Source organism: Rhinoderma darwinii, chromosome 5, assembly GCF_050947455.1.
Source record: "Rhinoderma darwinii isolate aRhiDar2 chromosome 5, aRhiDar2.hap1, whole genome shotgun sequence".
Taxonomy (NCBI): domain Eukaryota; kingdom Metazoa; phylum Chordata; class Amphibia; order Anura; family Rhinodermatidae; genus Rhinoderma; species Rhinoderma darwinii.
The window spans coordinates 44,637,789-44,658,585 of NC_134691.1; the positions used below are offsets into that span (position 1 = coordinate 44,637,789).

The 20,797-nt window shown below is 43.4% G+C and overlaps 1 protein-coding gene across 1 annotated transcript in view; it reads left to right on the forward strand.

The window, feature by feature from the left end:
* The first annotated feature begins 4,681 nt into the window (after positions 1-4,681).
* Positions 4,682-20,797, forward strand: part of LOC142652382 (uncharacterized) — a 32,923-nt gene continuing 16,807 nt past the window's right edge. The window contains exon 1 of the mRNA XM_075828015.1: positions 4,682-4,909. Within this exon, the coding sequence (XP_075684130.1) occupies positions 4,788-4,909 (122 nt within the window). The 5' untranslated portion in view covers positions 4,682-4,787. The remainder of the gene's footprint in view (positions 4,910-20,797) is intronic.

Sequence of the window (20,797 nt, forward strand, 5' to 3'; positions counted from 1 at the left end):
CAGAGAAGCCCTTTCTCTTTCAAAGAGGTTCGCCAAATTGATTTTAACCCCTTCCCGCATTTTCATGTACAGTTACGTGATGGGAGATGGTGTTTTCATGCAATACCACGTAATTGTACGTGAAGGAGATGGAGCTGGCTCAGGAGCTGAGCCAGCGACATAACGACCGTGTGACAGCTGTATGTTAAAGCTGGCACCCTAAGGTATCGGCCAGGACTGGAGCTAGCCTACGATCCAACCGATTAACCCCTCACATGCTGCGTTCAATAGAGATCGCAGCATGTGAGGAGTTTATAGCCACCGGCACCCCAGCAACATGATCGCTGGGTTGCCGGTGGCTGCAAAGGCGATCGGAGGCCCAATACCTCCCGGTCTGCCAGCAACGAAATCCTCCTATGACCCGTCGTCGGCGGGGCCCAAAAGGCTTCCGGTACCATCGGCAAGATGGCACCGGCTCAGCTTCCGGCTCACAAGCTGAGCCAGCGTCATCAGCAGTGGGTGTCCGCTGTATGTTACAGCGGACATCCCACTGTAAAGGCAGGAAACGGAGCTAGCTCTGATTTCTGTCATTAACCCCTTCAATGCAGCGATCCAATGCAATCGCTGCATCAAAGTGGTTTGTATGAAATCGGCAGCCTGCCAAGCGATGGCAAGGCTGGCGACTGTTACTATGGCAACAGTATGCTTAACAATGGCTTCCTATCTGCCATTACGGAAGCCGATTAGGCCCCGCCCAGTTCTAAAAAATTGCACTACATAGGTAGTGACAATGTATTAGAACATCAAACAAACAGTTGGAGCTTCAAGTCCCCTAGTGGGACTAAAGAAAAGTGTAAAAAAAAAGTGCAAAAAAAGAAAAAATAAAAGTTGCCAAAAATACAATAAGGCTGGGTTCACACGACCTATTTTCAGGCGTAAACGAGGCGATTTACACCTGAAAATAGGGCAACAATACGTCGGCAAACATCTGCCCATTCATTTGAATGGGTTTGCCGAAGTACTGTGCCGACGACCTGTCATTTACGCGTCGTCGTTTGACAGCTGTCAAACGACGACGCGTAAATTGACTGCCTCGGCAAAGAAGTGCAGGACTCTTCTTTGCAACGAAATTTGAGCCGTTGTTGATTGAAGTCAATGAAGAGCAGCTCAAGATTACGGGCGTCAAAGACGCTTCGCAATAATGCGAGGAGGAGCTTTTACGTCTGAAACGACACAGCTGTTTTCTCCTGAAAACAGTCTGTCTTTTCAGACGTAAAAGCCAGTTCTCGTTTGCACATACCCTTAAAGTTTCAAGCAATAACATAAAACGCAATCGCCCTTTTTCCCTTATCAAGTCTTTTATTATTGAAAAAAATAATAAAGACATACATATTTGGTATCGCTGCGATCGTAACGATCTGAGCTATAAATATATTATGTTATTTATTCCGCACAGTGAACGCCGTAAAAAAAACAAAAAACTAAAAGATACTAAAAGATACTGACATACTTGCTATTTTTTGGTCACTTTTCTTCCAAAACTTTAAATAAAAAGTGATCAAAAAGTTGCATGTACCCAAAAATGGTACCTATAAAAACTATAATTCTTCTCGCAAAAAACAAGCCCTCAGCTCCTGCGATGAAAAAATTAAAAAGCTGTGGCTCTCACAACTTGGCGACAAAAAAAATCCATTCTCTTTACAAAAGTTATTTTATTGTGCACAAAGTTGTAAAACATAAAAAAGTGCTTGACTAGCCTAAGTAGAGTCATGTGCTGATTAACCATTTTACCTTTATTCCCCTTTTTTCGCCCCCTTCCCAATAAAGATACGTGACAACCGAGGTTGGATGTGAAATGGCCACAGCAGCCGTTTATTTATTTAACATTGATTAAATGCAATTTAATCCGAAACATTCAAATAACTCTTTTAGGAATTCGACCAGAGAATTCCTACTATAATTCACATGACTCAACATGGGTCAATTAACACTAAACAGAGCAGGGGAAGTCCTTGAAGCCATTTTTCCGATTTCCTTTAAATTAGCCATCTGCAAACCACCACCAACTATTTACCTCCAGCTGTAAACCAGCTCGGAAGCACCGCTCACCCCTGTAGATGGCTCCAACCACCAGAAGACCACTTCAAAGGGATAACACCCTATGAAGTCTTCAAATGATCTACCATTTTTTGGGGGACGCATACCCCCGTTGCGACCCCCCCAACATTTTGTACTGACCAACCTCAAGGCTCCCCCCGCCAGCTGCCATGACACCCGGACCTGCTTAAAAGAAATAAAACAAAACACAAGTTACATAAGCATACATCAAAAGCACAAGAAACAGATAAACCCACACCCCAATCCCATAAATGGAACCTAATTCAGGGCGGGTGGGTGTAAGCTAAGTTTTTTGCTTGTTTCTCCTCCCGCTTCTTCCGGCTCAATGCCGAAAACAGCGGGAGGAACAGTTACCACACCCTGGCTCCTCCCATCTCTCCCTCCTCCCTCACCTAACCTGTCCTTCCTATTGGCTGAACCCTCCCTCCTACGGCAGTCATGGAGGCTTCCCGTTAAGCCCTCCGTGCTGCCGTCCAGCCTCTGCTATAAATTAGGTATCGCCAGAATCGGACTGACCCACAGAATAAAGGTAACATGTAATTGATAACGCCTGGTGAACGCTGTATAAAAAAAAAACTAAAAAACTATGCCAGAATTGCTGTTTTTTGGTCACCGTGCCTCCCAAAAAATAAAGGATAACAAGTGATCAAAAAGTCGCATGTACCCCAAAATGGTACCAATAAAAGCTCGTCCCGCAAAAAAAAAACGCCTTCATACCACTACGTCTATGAAAAAATAAAATTAGTTAAGGCTCCAATAAGTCAGGAAAGAAAAAATATGCAGTTGTGCCGACCCGAGGGGAACATTTCTTCTGTTTCAAGTGGCGAATTATCAAGGCCCCTAAAATAAGGGAACCAGGAAGGGGAGAGCCCAAGCATATCTGCTTGAAGTGAGGGTGCCCGTATTATACCAGGACAACACTTTCCCGGCAAAATTCCCCAAACTGCAAAGATGCCGAGTGTGGACCAAAAGGGGAATAAGTAAGGACCATTTATTAGTGAGACACCGGCCTGTGCAGAAAGGATTGTGTCACAGCGTAACACACATCTATGGATTATTTTATTGTTTTTTTTACCCCATTATTATACCACCTGACTATGCCCCTTATATACTCCGCCGAGCTTACATGTACCCCCTACATTATAAACGGAAACACCAGTAAAAGTACAAACAAAACTACTGCCAAGCAAAATCCATGCTCCAAAAGCCAAATGGTGATCTTTCCCCTCTGAACCCTACAGCATGCCCAAACAGCATTTTACTTCCACATATATGGCAGCGCCATACCCGGTAAAACCCTTTTAACAATTTTTTGGGTGTGTGTCTCCAGTGGCACAAGATGGGCACGACATATTTGGCACTGAAATAGCACATCTAGGGAAAAATTTTAATTTTACTTTGCATCATTTGCAGCGCAATCATTTATGGAAAAGACCTGTGGGGTGAAAATGCTCACTACACCCCTTAATAAATGCCTTGTGGGGTGCAGTTTTCAAAATGGCGTCACTTCTCAGGGGTTCCTTTTATTATTTCACATCAGAGCCACTGCAATTGTGAACCAATACTCTGTGAATCACCGAATTAGGCCTCAATTTTGCATGGTACTCTTTCACTCCTGAGCCCTGTCAAATGTTGAGGAAAAAGATTAGGGTCACATGTAGGGTGTTTCTAAAACCGGGAAACACAGCATATTAACCCCTCCCCGCCGCAGCCCTTTTTTCAGATTTTCATTTTCGTTTTTTCCGTCGATATAGTCCTATGAGGGCTTGATTTTTGCGGGACGAGTTGTAGGTTTCCGTTGCATCATTTATTGTGCTATATAATGAAGTAGAAAATGGGAAAAAAAGTTATTTGTGGGGTAGAAAATGAAAAAAACAGCGATTCCTCCATGGTTTTTTGTGCGTAGTTTTTTTGACGGAATTCACTGTGCAATTAAAACAACATGTTAACTTTATTTTTTGGGTCAATACGATTACGGCGATACCAAATATATATAGTTTTTTCTATATTTTACTACTTTTACAAGTAAAAACCTAAGTGTAAAAAATAAAATGTATTTTGTGTCGCCAAATTCCGAGAGCCGTAACTTTTTTATTTTTCCGTCGATTAAGTGGTATGAGGGCTTATTTTTTGCGGGATAAGCTGTAGTTTTTAATAATACCATTTTGGTGTACATGCAACGTTTTGATCACGTTTTATTTCATTTTTTTGTGGGAGATTAGTTGACCAAAAAAATAGAGGCTCTGGCGTTCACCGTGCGGGTTAAATAATGATATATTGTAATAGTTCAGACTTTTACGGACGCGGCGATACCAATTAAGTTTTTTTTTTTTTTTACTATGCTCTAGGGCAAGGGCGTAGCTAGGGGGGGCAGGCGGGGCATGTGCCCCAGATGCAACTACAACGGAAGGAAGGGGGGGCGCCGACCAGGGGAGTGGAGGCATGTGCCCTCCGGGCCGATACCCCCATAGACATTTAGTGCCATGGGCAGCACATGGGACAGGAGTGGGAGCTGTGTAATGTATGCACGATGTTCTCCTGCACAGGCAGAGCGTGTGTGTGTGTGCTCCGGGCAGCTGCATTATACGTCACATGTGACGTCATATAATGCAGCCGGCCATACACTCTGCCTGTGAGGAGAACACCATTGAAGTGTTCAGCTCCAGCTAGCAGACAGACAAGCAGGGAGGATGGAGGAAGAGAGGGATGGGGAGGAGCAGTCTTATCCACAGCTATTCTCCTGCCTGCAACGTGTGACCCCTCATAACATGAAGATCCCACTACGGAGCTCCGAACTGATAAGTACAGCTGTGTATGTGCAAGTAGGGGGAGGTGTGTGTGGAGGTGTGTGTGGAGGTGTGAGTAGAGGTGTGTGTGTGTGTGTGTGTGTGTGTGTGTGTGTGTGTGTGTGTGTGTGGAGGTGTGTGTGTGTGTGTATGTCTGTGTGTAGGTGTGTGTGTGGAGGTGTGCGTGTGTGTGTGTGCGTATGTGTGTGTGTAGGTATGTGTGGGGAGGTGTGTGTGTGTGTGGAGGTGTGTGCGTGCGTGTGTCTGTGTGTGTGTGTGTGTGTGTGTGGAGGTGTGTATAATTGTGTGTGTGTGTGGAGGTGTGTGTGTCGCGCGCGTGTGTGTATGTGTGTGTGTGCGTGTGCGTGTGGAGGTGTGTGTGTGTGTGTGTGTGGAGGTGTGTGTGTGAGTGAAGGTGTGTGTTTGTGGGGAGGTGTGTGTGTGGAGTTGTGTGCTTGTGGAGGTGTGTGTGTGTGTGTGTGTGTGTGTGTGTGTGTGGAGGTGTGTGGAGGTGTGTGGAGGTGTGTGGAGGTGTGCATGTGTGTTTGTGTGTGGAGGTGTGTGTGTGGAAGTGTGTGTGTGGAGTTGTGTGTGTGTGTGTGTGTGTGGGTGGAGGTGTATCTGTGGTGGAGGTGTGTGTGTGTGTCTGTGGAGGTGTGTTTGTGCGTGTCGAGGTGTGTGTGGAGGTGAGTGTGTGTGTGTGTGTGGAGGTGTGTGTGTCGCGCACGCGCGCGCGCGCGCGTGTGTGTGTGTGTGTGTGTTGAGGTGTGTGTGTGGAGGTGTGTGGAAGTGTGTGTATGGAGGTGTGTGTATGTGTGTGTATGGAGGTATGTGTATGTGTTTGTGGAGGTGTGTGTGGAAGTGTGTGGAGGTGTGTGTGTGTGTGTGTGTGTAGGTGTTAGTGTGTGGAGGTGTTTGTGTGCAGAGGTGTGTGTGAGTGGAGGTGTGTGTGTGTGTGTATGTGGAGTTGTGTGTTTGTGGAGGTGTGTGTGTGTGTGTGTGTGTGTGTGTAGAGGTGTTTGTGTGTGGAGGTGTGTGTGTGTGTGTGTGTGGAGGTATGTGTGGAGGTGTGTGTGTATGGAGGTGTGTGTGGAGCTGTGTGTGGAGGTGTGTAAAGGTGTGTGGAGGTGTGTTTGTGTGTGTGTGTGTGTGTGTGTGTGCGTGTGTGTGTGTGTGTGTGTGTGTCTGTGGAGGTGTGTGTGTGTGGAAGTGTGTGTGTATGGAGTTGTGTGTGTGTGTGTGTGTGTGTGTGTGTGTGTGTGGAGGTGTGTGGAGGTGTGTGTGTGTGTGTGTGTGTGTGTGTGTGTGTGTGGAGGTGTGGAGGTGTGTGTGTGTGAGTGGAGGTGTGTGGAGGTGTGTGGAGTTGTGTGTTTGTGGAGGTGTGTGTGTGTGTGTGTGTGTGTGGAGGTGTGTGTCTGTGTGTGTGTGGAGGTGTGTGTGTGGAGGTGTTTGGAGGTGTTTGGGGGTGTGTGTTTGTGTGTGTGTGTGGAAGTGTATGTGTGTGTGTGTGTGTGTATAGAGGTGTGTGTGGAAGTGTGTGTGGAGGTGTGTGTGGAGGTGTGTGTGTGTGTGTAGGTGTTAGTGTGTGGAGGTGTTTGTGTGCAGAGGTGTGTGTGAGTGGAGGTGTGTGTGTGTGTGTATGTGGAGTTGTGTGTTTGTGGAGGTGTGTGTGTGTGTGTGTGTGTGTGTGTAGAGGTGTTTGTGTGTGGAGGTGTGTGTGTGTGTGTGTGTGGAGGTATGTGTGGAGGTGTGTGTGTATGGAGGTGTGTGTGGAGCTGTGTGTGGAGGTGTGTAAAGGTGTGTGGAGGTGTGTTTGTGTGTGTGTGTGTGTGTGTGTGTGTGTGTGCGTGTGTGTGTGTGTGTGTGTGTCTGTGGAGGTGTGTGTGTGTGGAAGTGTGTGTGTATGGAGTTGTGTGTGTGTGTGTGTGTGTGTGTGTGTGTGGAGGTGTGTGGAGGTGTGTGTGTGTGTGTGTGTGTGTGTGTGGAGGTGTGGAGGTGTGTGTGTGTGAGTGGAGGTGTGTGGAGGTGTGTGGAGTTGTGTGTTTGTGGAGGTGTGTGTGTGTGTGTGTGTGGAGGTGTGTGTCTGTGTGTGTGTGGAGGTGTGTGTGTGGAGGTGTTTGGAGGTGTTTGGGGGTGTGTGTTTGTGTGTGTGTGTGGAGGTGTATGTGTGTGTGTGTGTATAGAGGTGTGTGTGGAAGTGTGTGTGGAGGTGTGTGTGGAGGTGTGTGTGTGTGTGTGTGTGTGTGTGTGTGTGTGTGTGTGTGTGTGTGTGTGGAGGTGTGTGTGTGTGTGTGTGTGTGTGGAGGTGTGTGCGTGTGTGTGTGTGTGTGGAGGTGTGTGTGTGGAGGTGTGTGTGTGGAAGTGTGTGTGTGGAGGTTTGTGTGTGTGGAGGTGTGTGTGTGTGTGTGTGTGTAGGTGTGTGTGTGTGTGTGTGTGCGTTTGTGTGGAGGTGTGTGTGTGTGTGGAGGTGTGTGTGGAGGTGTGTGAGTGTGTTTATAAATCGTTTTTGTGTCGGAGGTGTGTGAGTATGCATATAAATAAGTTGGGTGAGGGGATTCTGTATAATCTGTTTTAGTGGGGAGGAAGGATTTGACTGTATGGCCTCATGCACACTTCCGTCGGCCGTTGTACTGCCGCTAATGACGGTTTCCGTGAATCACGGACCTCACACGGATGGCTTCCGTGTACAGTCCGTTGTTTCACGGACCAAATCAATGCAAATGCAGAGACTGTTCCGTCAAAAACGGGCAGGAGTAGGACCTGCCCTATTTTTGAGGGAACGGCGGCACGATTGAGTTAAAACAATGGAAGTGTGCATGGACCTATTGAAATAAATTTGTCAGGGTGCTATCAGTTCAAACAACGGATAGCACCCTGATGAAAAAAACTGAAGTGGGCATGAGGCCCAAGGCCTCAAGCACACAACCGTTGCCATTTATACGGCTTCATATCACGGATCCGCAAAACAAGGACCGCACATAGAACTATACTGCTTGTAAAATGTACAAATGGCTTTATGCTCCAGTTACATTAAAATAAAAGTGAAAAAAAAGTTACACCTCATTGATTGGTTGATTAAGCAAACATTGTGAGTGGGAAGGAGATGTCGGGAAAGAGTTTGGGGGGGGGGGGGCGCCAAGGTGAATCTTTGCCCCGGGTGCAGGAGAAACTAGCTACGCCTCTGTCTAGGGGGAAAATGGGGAAATGTTTTTTTTTTGCACTTTTAATTTTTTTCTTTTTTTTTTACATAAAAAAAAAAACTTTGTTTAACTCATTTTTACTTTTTTTTATTAGTCCCCCTAGGTGACTTCAACCAGCGATCGTCAGATCGCTTGCACAATATACTGCAATACTAATGTAAGTACTTATGTGAGGGCTCAATAGATGCACAAAGACGGCGGACCTGGGGGCCTTCATTAGGCCCCCAGGCAGCCATAGAAACCATCGCCCCACCCCCGCGCGATTGCGTTGCGGGGGGCGCAATGAGCTGTTAGAGGGGGTCGCCCCCCTCTTTCTAATGAGTTAAATGCTGCGGTTGCTATTGACCGCAGCATTTAACGAGATAAACGAGCGGGATCGGACTCGAGCGAGATGCCGCTCTTTACTCTGTAACATACAGCAAACACTGGCATCGTATGGAGCGGGTTCACTCTGTGAACTCGTTCCATACTTCCCCTACCCAACTTTGGCGTATGGATACGTCAAATGTCGGGAAGGGGTTAATTAGAGAGCTGTCTTGTTATAGTGGCACAAGCTGGGCACCACATATTGGCATATCTATAGAAAAAAATCCCATTTTCACTCTGAAACATCGAGTGCACACTAATTTTTGCAAAACACCGGCAGGGTTAACATGCTCACTTCACCACTAGCTGAATACCTTGAGAGGTGTAGTTGCCAAAATGGGATCACTTCTGGGGGGGTTTCCACTGTTTTGGACCCACAGGGGCTTTGCAAATGCGACATAGCGACCAGAAACCAATCCAGCAAAATCTGCATTTCAAAATCCAAATGCCGCTCCTTCCCTTGTGAGCCCTACTGTGTGCCCAAAGAGCAGTTTATGACCACAAATGGGGTATTGCCATACTCGGAAGAAATTGCTTTAGAAATGTTGGGGTTCTTTTTTTCCTTTATTTGTTGAGAAAATGAAAAATTTTGAGCTAAATCTACGTCTTTTTATTTTCACTGCCCAATTCTAATAAATTCTATGAAAAACTTGTGGGGTCAAAATGCTCACTACACCCGTAGATGAATTCCTCAAGGGGTGTAGTTTCCTAAATAGAGTTAGTTTTTGGGTGTTTTCACTGTTTTGGTCCCTCAGGGGCTTTGCAAATGTGACATGGCCTCTGCAAATCATTCCTGCTAAATTTGAGCTCCAAAAGCCAAATGGCGCTCTTTCCCTTCTAAGCCCTGCCGTGTCCAAACAGCCATTTTCAACCACATTGTTTTATTCTGGAGAAATTGCTTTACAAATTTTGCAGTGCCTTTTCTCCTTTAGTCCTTGTGTAAATGAGAAAAAATTAGCTAAACCTACATTTTCTTTGAAAAAATGTAGATTTTCATTTTCATCACCTACTTCCAATAATTTCTGCAATAAACCTGTGGGGTCAAAATGCCCACTATACCCCTAGATAATTTCTTTGGTGGATGTAGTTTCCCAAATGGGGTCACTTTTAGTGGTGCCCTTCAAACATGGTGCCTAAAATATATTCTAACAAAAAGAAGGCCCAAAGAATCCACGCTAGGGCCACATGTGGGATATTTTCTAACTCTGCAGAACCTGGGCAATAAATATTGAGTTGCATTTTTCTGGTAATACTTTCTGAAAAAAAACATGAAATTTGTAAATGTCACCTCTATTTTGCTTTAATTCCTGTGAAACGTCTAAAGGGTTAAGAAACTTTCTAAATGCTATTTCGAATACTTTGAGGGGTGAAGTTTTTAAAATAGGATGACTTATTGAAGGTTTCTAATATATGAGGGACTCAAACCCACTTCACATCTGAACTGGCCCCTGTATAAATAGCCTTTTTAAATTTTCTTGAAAATGTGAGAAATTGCTGCTAAAGTTCTAACCTTGTAACGTCCTAGAAAAGTAAAAGGATGTTCAGAAGAACAATGCCAATCTAAAGTAGACATATGGGGAATGTTAATTAGCAACTATTTTGTGTGGTATAACTGCCTGTCGTACAAGCAGATACATTTAAATTTAGAAAAATGCTCATTTTTGCAATTTTTCGCTAAATTTTGGTGTTTTTCACAATTAAATACTGAATGTATGGAGCAAATTTTGCCAGTAATATAAAGTCCAATGTGTCATGACAAAACAGTCTCAGAATCCCTTGGATATGTAAAAGCATTCCGAAGTTATTACCACATAAAGTCAAACATGTCAGATTTGAAAAATGGGGCTCTGTCAGGAAGGTCAAAAGTGGCCAAAGAGGTCCCACCTCTGGGACCCGCACCTATCTTAAGAACGGGGCCCCCTAAACCATGTTCTACCTCTTTCTCGCTGCCTCCCGGACATTTCCTGACTTCAATGTCGGGAGTTACAAAAAAAAGCATAGTTTGCTGAGTTACACTGTTTCCGTAAGTCCCATAGAACCGAATGGTAGTTACGGAAGCAGCGTAGCTCGCATGCTACGCTGCTTCCGTAACTGCCATTCACTACTATGAGAATTATGGAAAGTTACAGAGGGTGACTTCCATGAAGTCAGGAAGAGGCTGGGCGGTAGCAAGAGCAAATTTTCAAATTTCATTTTTTTTTGCAGAAATTCATTTTTAATCTATTTTTTTTTTGTAACACAGAAGTTTTTACCAGAGAAACGCAACTCAATATTTATTGCCCAGATTCTGCAATTTTTAGAAATATCCCACATGTGGCCCTAGTGCGGTAATGGACTGAAACACAGGCCTCAGAAGCAAAGGAGCACCCAGTGGATTTTGGGGCCTCCTTTTTATTAGAAAATATTTTAGGCACCATGTCAGGTTTCAAGGGCTCTTTCGGTGCCAAAACAGTGGAAATCCACCAAAAGTGACCCCATTTGGGAAACTACACCCCTTGAGGAAATTATCTAGGGGTATAGTGAGCATTTTGACCCCGCAGGTTTTTTGCAGAAATTATTGGAAGTAGGCCGTGAAAATAAAAATCTTCATTCTTTCAAAGATAATGTAGGTTTAGCTAATTTTTTCTAATTTCCACGAGGACTAAAGGAGAAAAAGCACCACAACATTTGTAAAGCAATTTCTCCCGAGTAAAACAATACCCCACATGTGGTTATAAACGGATGTTTGGACACACAGCGGAGCTTAGAAGGGAAAGAGCGCTATTTGGCTTTTGGAGCTCAAATTTAGCAGGAATGGTTTGCGCAGGCCATGTTGCATTTGCAAAGCCCCTGAGGTACCAAAACAGTGAAAACGCCAAAAAAGTGACTCCATTGAGAAAACTACACCCCTTGAGGAATCCATCTAGGGGTGTAGTGAGCATTTTGCCCCCATAGGTGTTTCATAGATTTTATTAGAATTGGGCAGTGAAAACAAAAAAAATCCTTTTTCTTCAATAAGACGTAGCTTTAGCTCCAAATTTTTAATTTTCTCAACAAATAAAGGAAAAAAAGAACCCCAACGTTTGTAAAGCAACGTCTCTGGAGTACGGCAATACCCCACACGTGGTCATAAAATGCTGTTTGGGCACACGGCAGGGCTCAGAAGGGAAGGAGCGCCAGTTGCTTTTGGTGTAGAGATTTTGCTGCATTTGGTTTGGTTTCTGGGCGCTATGTTGCATTTGCAAAGTCCCTGTGGGACCAAAACAGTGTATCCCCCCCAGAAGTGACCCCATTTTGGAAACAACACCCTCAAGGTATTCACCTAGGGGTGTAGTGAGCATGTTAACCCCACAGGTGTTTTGCAGAAATTCGTGTGCACACGATGTGGGAGAATGAAAATGGTAATTTTTCCTTAGATACGCCAATATGTGGTGCCCAGCTTGTGCCACCATAACAAGACAGCTCTCAATTATTATGCGGTGTTTCCCTGTTTTAGAATCACCCTACATGTGGCCCTAATCTTTTGCCTGGACATTCGACAGGGCTCAGGAGTGAAAGAGTACCATGTAAAATTGAGGCCTAATTTGGCGACATATAAAGTATTGGTTCACAACTGCAGAGGCTTTGATGTGAAATAATAAAAGAAACCCCTGAGAAGTGACCCCATTTTGGAAACTGCACCCCTCAAGGCATTTATTAAGAGGTGTAGTGAGCATTTTCACCCCACGTGTCTTTTCCATAAACGATCGCGCTGCGGAAGGTACAAATTTAAATTTTTCCCTAGATATGCCAATTCAGTGTCAAATATGTCGTGCCCAGCTTGTGCCACTGGGGACACACACCCAAAAATTGTTAAAAGGGTTCTCCCGGGTATGGTGATGCCATATATGTGGAAGTAAACTGCTGTTTGGGCACACTGTAGGGCTCAGATGGGTGGGAGCGCCATTTGGGTTTTGGAGCGTGGAATTTGCTTGGTAATAGTTTTGTTTGGAGTATCACTGTTGTTTCCGTTTATAATGTGGGGCACATCTGAGCTGGGCAGAGTACATTAGGGGCATAGTCAGGTGGTATAATAATAAGGTAAAAAAAATAATAAAATGATCCATAGATGTGTATTACGCTGTGATCGATCCTTTCTGCACAGGCCGGTGTCGCACTGATAAATGTCCTTCCTTATGCCCCTTTTGGTCCACACTCCGCACCTTTGCAGTTTGGGGAATTTTGCCGGGAAAGTGTTGTCCTGGTATAATACGGGCACCGTCGCTTCCAGCAGATATGTTTGGACCCTCCCCTTCCTGGTTCCCTAATTTTAGTGCCTTGATACATCGCCTTTTGAAACAGAAGAAATGTTCCCCTCGGGCCGGCACAACTGGATAATTTTCTTTCCTGAATCATTGGAGCCTTAACTTATTTTATTTTTTCATAGACGTAGTGGTATGAGGGCTCTTTTTTTACGGGACGAGCTGTAGCTTTTATTGGTACATATTGGGGTACAATCAACTTTTTGATCACTTGTTATCCTTTTTTTGGGAAGCAAGGTGACAAAAAAAAAAGAAATTCTGCCATAGTTTTTTAGTTGTTTTTTTTTTTATACAGCGTTCAACATGCGTTATAAACTACATGTTACCTTCATTCTGCGGGTCAGTACGATTCCGTCGATACCAAATTTATAGAACTTTTTTTATAACTTTTTGCACAATAAAATTACTTTTGGAAAGAGAATGTATTTTTTCTGTCGCCAAGTTGTGAGAGCCATAACTTTTACATTTTTTCGTCGATGCAGCTGTTTTTTGCGAGACGAGGTATAGATTTTATCGGTACCATTTTTGGATACATGCGACTTTTTGATCACTTTTTATTTCAATTTTTGGAAGACAGTGACCAGTAATTATGGCAGTGTTCTTGAGGTTTTTTTTTTACGGCGTTCACTGCGCTGGATAAATAACATAATATTTTTATAGTTCAGGTCGTTACGGTCGCAGCGATACCAAATATGTATGGCTTTATTATTTTTTTCTATAATAAATGACTTGATAAGTGAAAAAGGGCGATTGTGTTTTGTGTTATTATTTTAAACTTTTATTGTATGTTTTACAACTTTTATTTTTACTTTTTTACACTTTTTTTTTACACTTTTCTTTAGTCCCACTAGGGGACTTGAATGTCCAACTGTTTGTTTGATGTTCTAATACATTGCACTACCTATGTAGTGCAATGTATTGGAACTGTCAGTTGTTCACTGACAGCAAGCCGATCAGGCTCCGCCTCTGGGCGGGGCCTAATCAGCTTACGTAATGGCAGACAGGAGCCCATTGTTAGGGCTCCTGTTGCCATAGTAACAGTCGCCAGCCTTGCCATCGCATGGCAAGGCTGCCGATTTTCTACAAACCTCTAGGATGCAGCGATCACAATGGATCGCTGCATCGAAGGGGTTAATGCCAGGAATCGGAGCTAGCTCCGGTTCCTGGTGATAGATCGGGGTGTCCGCTGTAACATACAGTGGACACCCACTGCTGATGACGCCAGCTCCGCTTCTGAGCCGGAAGCTAAGGCGGCGCCATCTTGCCGATGGTACCGGAAGCCTCCTGGGCCCCGCCGACGACGAGGCATAGGAGGATTCCGTTACAGGCTGATCGGGAGGTAAGCATTAGCCCTCCGATCGCCTTTGCAGCCACCGGCAACCCAGCGATCACGTTGCTGGGGTGTCGGTGGCTATAAACTCCTCACATGCTGCGATCTCTATTGAACGCAGCATGTGAGGGGTTAATCGGTCGGATCGGAGGCCAGCTCCGGTCCTGGCCGATACCTCAGGGTGCCAGCTGTAACATACAGCTGTCACCCGGCGGTGATGTTGCTGGCTCAGCTCCTGAGCCAGCTTCATCTCCATGATGTACAGTAACGTCAAAATGCAGTAAGACACCGGTTTTAATGACGTTAATATACGTGATCCGGCGGGAAGGGGTTAAAGTGTAACTAAACTACTAAAAAACTTCTGACATGTCATAGTGAAATGTCAGAAGTTTTGAACGGTGGGGGTCCGAGCACTGAGACCCCCATGGATCGCTATAACAAAGTGGCAGAAGGACCGCTGTGCCGCTTAGTTTCTGATCTGCTCTTCTTGAAAAGCCGAGCAAGTGGTGTACCACTCCGAGGAATGACGATCAGAAACGAAGCGGCTTAGCATTCAATCGAGTGCTTTTGCCGCTTCACTTTAGCGATCGGTGGGGGTCTCAGTGCTCAGACCCCCCACCGATTAAAAAGTCTGACATATCACTATGACATGTCAAAAGTTTTATATTAAGAATATATTCTGTGAGAAAAGAGAGAAATAGTAAAAATAAGGGCCAGCACCTATTAGACCCTCGCCCGCCCACCACCCTGTCCCTGATAACGGTATGCGCCGTTTGCATATTGCCAATGCTGCCTGTGGCAGCATATGGCAAATAGTAACAGCCAGGGATCAATCTGAGTGGTCCCTGCAGTGATCTATGTAAGTCTGTTTAGAAAATACAACAAGGACATTGGCTGTCTTCCTCTCCCCTCACTGTAGTTGATCTGTGAGTGAAGAGAGAGACACTATAACCAAATCCTGAGCTGTACAAATGAAGTAAAGTGAAAAAAACCACAAACTTTTCATGTCTGTGCCCCCTGATCACCCCATTTGTGCCCCCTCATCCCCTGTGTGAGCACAAGTGATCAGCCAGTTTTACATATATTTTTTGGCGCTGGATTTAGGAATCTATTTATCTACCTAGTGATAAACTTTTTTTTTTTTTCTTAGTTTGAAAAAAAATACCAAAAAACAAAGAAAATGTTTTTTAGACATAAAACGTAAAAAAACGTAGTAGCCTAATGGTTACAGTTCTACCTAAATAATGGCTCAGAGAAGGTTTACTGTGGAGCAAGCGTACACCTTGATATGCTCCGGCAGTTCAGGCAGCCACACCGACTGCTTCAGAGGTGGAACTTTTTTCAGACAGTGACGGCTCAAGTTATACTTCTACCTCTGGACCCCAGGCCCTATGGTGGTAGAATCAATTGTTGCTGTCAAATCCCCGGTGCAGGGTCAAGTGGTGCAGGGCCTCCCATGTTCTGGGATCCTGCAATTTAATTTACCTCCAGGTCCCGCAACTGTCAGCAATCCCAGGAATAAATGTGGATGTTGCTAATTATACCCCTTTGAACTTCTTCCACATATTTGTCAGTGACCAAGTCCTGGAGTTAATTGTCCAATAGACATATATCTATGCAAGACAGTTTATTGCACAGAAACCCACATCCATCTACTCATCATGGACCCCTACTAGTGTCCCTGAGCTTAATTTTTTTTTAGGCCTAATCTAAATATGGGGTTGGTCAAAAAACAACTATCCGCTCCTACTGGGCATCAAGAGCTGTCCACACTACCCCTGTATTTGCAGCAGTTATGTCCCGATACCGATATGAATCTATAATGCGCTTCATGCATTTTACAGATACCTCCCAAGTCCCCCAAAGAAATTAACCAAGCTACGGTCGCCTTAATAAATTGAGGCCTTTAATTTCCCTCCTACAAGAATCTTTCGTCAAATTCTACACCCCAGATCAAAATTTATCGGTGGATGAATCCCTGATTAGCTACAAAGACCGTCTTTCATTCCGGCAGTTCATCCCCTCCAAAAGTGCAAAATATGGCGTTAAACTATATAAAGTGTGCTAGAGCACAACAGGTTACACCTGTGGTTTCTTGATCTATGAAGGCAAAGACCGCCAAATTAATCCCCCAGGCTGCCCATAGACAATTGGCACATCTGGCAAAATTGTGTGGGACCTAATGGTGCCATTCCTGCACCAAGGGTACCACGTCTACACTAATAATTTTATAGCAGTGTCCCCCTTTTTAAATCCCTCCATGCTGCAAATACAGGGGCCTGCTAAACAGTCCATAAAAACAGAGTGGGATTCCCAAAGCAATTGGTGTCCAGACGTGTGGAAAGGGGGGCGTCATTCACACTGGTAAGCGAGCAGTTACTTGTAGTAAAGTGGAATGAGAAGAAGGACATCTATATGTTGTCCACTATGCATCCAGGCACCACGGTGGCTGTTAGAGAGAGGGGGCCATCGTGGAAAAGCGTAGGCCTGTCTGTGTGACAGAGTACAATAAATTCATGGGGGTGTAGATCTGTCGGACCAGATGCTTCAACTGTATTTAGTGAAGCGGAAGACCAGGGCCTGGTACAAAAAGGTAGCAATCTACCTAATTCAGATCACTACCTATAATGGGTTTGTACTTTATAAAAAAACACAAGGAACGCTCACCTTCCTCCAGTTCCAGGAGGAGGTTATTGAGCGTCTCCTATTTTACTCCAATGACCCTGCATAACCCTACAAGTCTGACGATGTGCAAAGTCTTTCAGAGCGCCATTTTCTTCACCCCGTCCCTTCCACCGAGACGCAAAGATATCCCCAAAAAAAGGTGCCGGATTTCCAGTAAGCATGGAAGGAGGAGGGATAGTCGATTCTACTGCCCGATGTGCCCATTTCAACTAAATTTAAATTTATATTTTCATTTTAGTTTGTGGGCTTTCCAAGTGGGGAGGAATTCTTTTGGGAGAGGTAGTAGAGTTTATTTATTCAGAAAATATTTTAACCCTTTCATATTTTAGATAATTTTTTTTCTTTTGAACAAAGCTGTTATTTTTATTAATATTTCTAATTGGTGATACGGGCATGATCTTTTTTTTTTATTTGGAGGATCACTAATAATCGAGCTGTTCCTAATCAATACACTATGGGCTTTACTACATTTGGGTTTTCGCAGGACCTCCTGCATCCGACAATGCTTCTGGAAATACTGACATCATTTTGGGGATTAGTGATCCTTTAGGGTATATTCACACGCTTAAAAAAAACGTCTGAAAATACGGAGCTGTTTTCAAGCCAAAACAGCTCCTGATTTTCAGCTGTTTTTTAAGCAACTTGCGTTTTTTGCGGCGTTTTTTACGGCCGTTCTTGGAGCTGTTTTTCTATTGAGTCAATGAAAAACGGCTCCAAAAACGGCTCAAGAAGTGACATGCACTTCTTTTTACGTTGCTTTATTTTACGTGGCCGTTTTTAAAAACGCCCTGTGGGAACGGAACGCCGTTTTTCCCATTGAAATTAATGGGCAGATGTTAGGAGGCGTTCAGCCCCCCGCATGTTTAGACGTTTTTCGGGGCGTTTACGGCTCGAAGAACGGCTGAAAATCGCCTGTGTGAACATACCCTTACTGTTCCTATAGATGGTTTTGGACACTGCCCCTTTATATATACTTTAACCGTTGGTTGTTTTGTGCACATAACAGTTCCTACCTTGCTGGGCAGAATCAGTTGGCACGTTCGTCATATAGGGATTGATGGAGCTAAAGAGACGTTGTACAACCAGTCACTGAAAAAAAAAAACCTTGTCATGACAGCCGTGCAGGTGTTGAGTGAACAGACTCGAGTTTGCAACATAGTTGGATGCATTTTCCTCCATTATTTTTTTTTAAATATTGCCCGTCACTCCAGTATAGTTTATTTTTTCCTCTCTGACTGATTTTATATTAGGACAGAATTCTGTCCACAATGACATCAGATGAGGGACAACTGCTTCTTTAGCAAGCCATAGTCATAAGTACAGGCAAATACGTCTATAGCGACATGCATCCGTTATAAATACACAGCTTCACTTCTCTTTTGCATGCTCACTACACCACTAGATGAATACCTTTAGGGGGTCTAGTTTTTAAAATGGGGTCATTTCTGGGTGTTTTTTTTTTTTGCTCAGGCAGCTCATTGCTTCTAAATGCTTGATATGGGGCCTATAATTTATTCAATTGTGCCCTGAAAGCCTCCATGTGCTCCCTTCCTTTTGGGCCCTGCCATGCGTCCAGGCAGCGTTTTAGGGCCACAATGAGGGTACTTTTGAAAACAGGAGAAACAGCTTGATGGATTTTGGGGTGTGTTTCTTCATTCTCATGTTCGCTTTACAAAGAAATCTGTCTTTACAATGACACATTTGTGTAAAAAGTGGAATTTTATTTTTTTCCACGTGCTTTACATTAAATTTAGCAAAAAACTGTGGGGTCAAAATGTTTGTGGCATCAAAGGGGGTCTAGTTTTCTAAATGGGGTAATTTATGGGGAGTTTCTATCGGTCTAGCAGCTCAAAGCCTCTCCAAATATGCGGTGGGGTCTAAAACATTTTCAAGCAAAATATGTATCCTGAAAGCCTCCAGGTGCTCCCTTCCTTTTGGGCCCTGCCGTGTGTTCAGGCCGCGTATTAGGGCCACAATGGTGGTATTTATGAAGACAGGAGAAACAGGGTGATAGATTTTTGGGTGTGTTTCTTTATTCTCATGTTCGCTTTACAAAGAAATCTGTCTTTACAATAACACGTTTGTGGAAAAAGTGGAATTTTATTTTTTTTCACCTGCTTTGCATGAGTTCTTACAAAAAAACTGTGGGGTCAAAATACTCACTACACTTCTAGATAAATACCTTAATAGGTATAGTTTTCAAAATGGGGTCATTTGTGGGGGTTTCCATCATTCTGACCCCTATGAGGCCCTGAAAACCTGGTGCAGGAAAACAAAATGTACTTCAAAATGTATGAAATGATTATTAAATTTGTAAGTCTTCTAAATTGTTCAAAATGTATTTTATTTTTTCAAAATTGCTGCTGGAATAGAGTAAAGAGATGGAAATATATATTTAATTAAAAAAATGTACAGTATGTATGTACACATATGTGACATATTGCCAGTTCCAAATAGGGAAAAATGTTAATGTTAATTTTTACAAAATGTCATAAATTTAGATATTTTTTCATTAATTTACACAAATCGTATCAGTCTACTTTTACCAATAAAATAAAGTACAACATGGGACAAAAAAACGATGTCAGAATTCCTTGGATATGCAAAACTATTGCAGAATTATTCTCTGATAAAGTCACACATACCAGATTTGACAAATCTGGCTTGGTCATTAAGGTCCAAACAAGCTTGGTCATTAAGGGGTTAAAGAGAGGTGATACCTTTTTTTTTATTCTTTTTTTTTGTTTCTCTAATAAAACAGTGTGTTTGGTGCAACTTTCTAAATACTTTTTATTAAAAATTATTTTTACTTTTTGAGATACAGCTGCTTTATATCCTGAATAAATAGCGTCTGTATCTAGTGCTAAAACCTGTATCCGTCAGGTTAGTGGCACTGACGGGTACTGTGTCAGCGGGTTGGGGGGGGGTCGAATTGCGTGCGAGGGGAGAGAAGGGGGCCCAAGTTGTGTCAACAGCCCAAGGCACAGGGTACACTTAATCCGCCACTGCTGAGTGACCACACCCAGCACTCTGGGTCAAGTCATATAACATTGTAACAATATGCAGCCCATTATTGCCCCAGATATACTACAGTAGTTTGGGAAATTTTACTGGGAAAGTGTTGCCCTGGTATAACACGGGTGCCCTCGCTTCCAGCAGATGTGCTATGTCCCTTCCCTTCCTAGTTCCTAAATACTAGGGCCCTGAAACTGAAGGAATGTTCCCCTCTGGTCTTCAGATCGGGATGTTTTTTCATCGCCGCATTACTAGTGCCATAACTTTTTTATTTTTCGGTTGATGGAGCAGTGCGCGGGCTTGTTTTTTGTGAGACAAGCTGTAGATTTTATTGGTACCATTATGGGACATATACGACTATTTGATCACTTTTTATTTCATTTTTAGAAGAGGAAATTACCAAAACAAGCAATTCTGGAATAGTTTTTTATTGTGATTATTTTTGGCATTCACTGTGCGCCATAAATTACATGTTAATTTTATTCTGCGGGTTGATACAAATACGGCAATACCAAATTTAGTTTTTGTATTGCAGCTTTTACACAAATCACTTTTTAAAAAGAAAAAAAAATTCCTGTGTCTCCCTATTCTAAGACGCATAACTTTTATTTTTTACGTCGACAAAGCTATGTCAGGGATTTTTTGCAGGAAGGGCTGTCGTTTTTATTGGTACTATTTTGGTGTAAATTTGACTTTTTCATTACTTTTTATTCAATTTTTTTATCGATTTATTTCTAGAGTAGGAAATTATACAGCTTTCTGATATATATGTATTTTAAATTTGGATCATATGCCTTTTTATACCAGTGTAGTTGTAGTGGTACTGCTCACAGATTAGTCCATAGAAATGAATTTATAGGATAACTGAATAGACTAAGGATGGCGGCAGTCATGTGACCCCTGGCATTCAGGTAATACTGTCCGGGTATATAACAGGTGAATAATAGGTTATTGAAGAGCAGAAGTTATAAAGTATTTCTACCTACAGCAACATCTCATCTTGCCTGTCAGTGTCTGTGAGGAGCAGCTCTTCTCCCT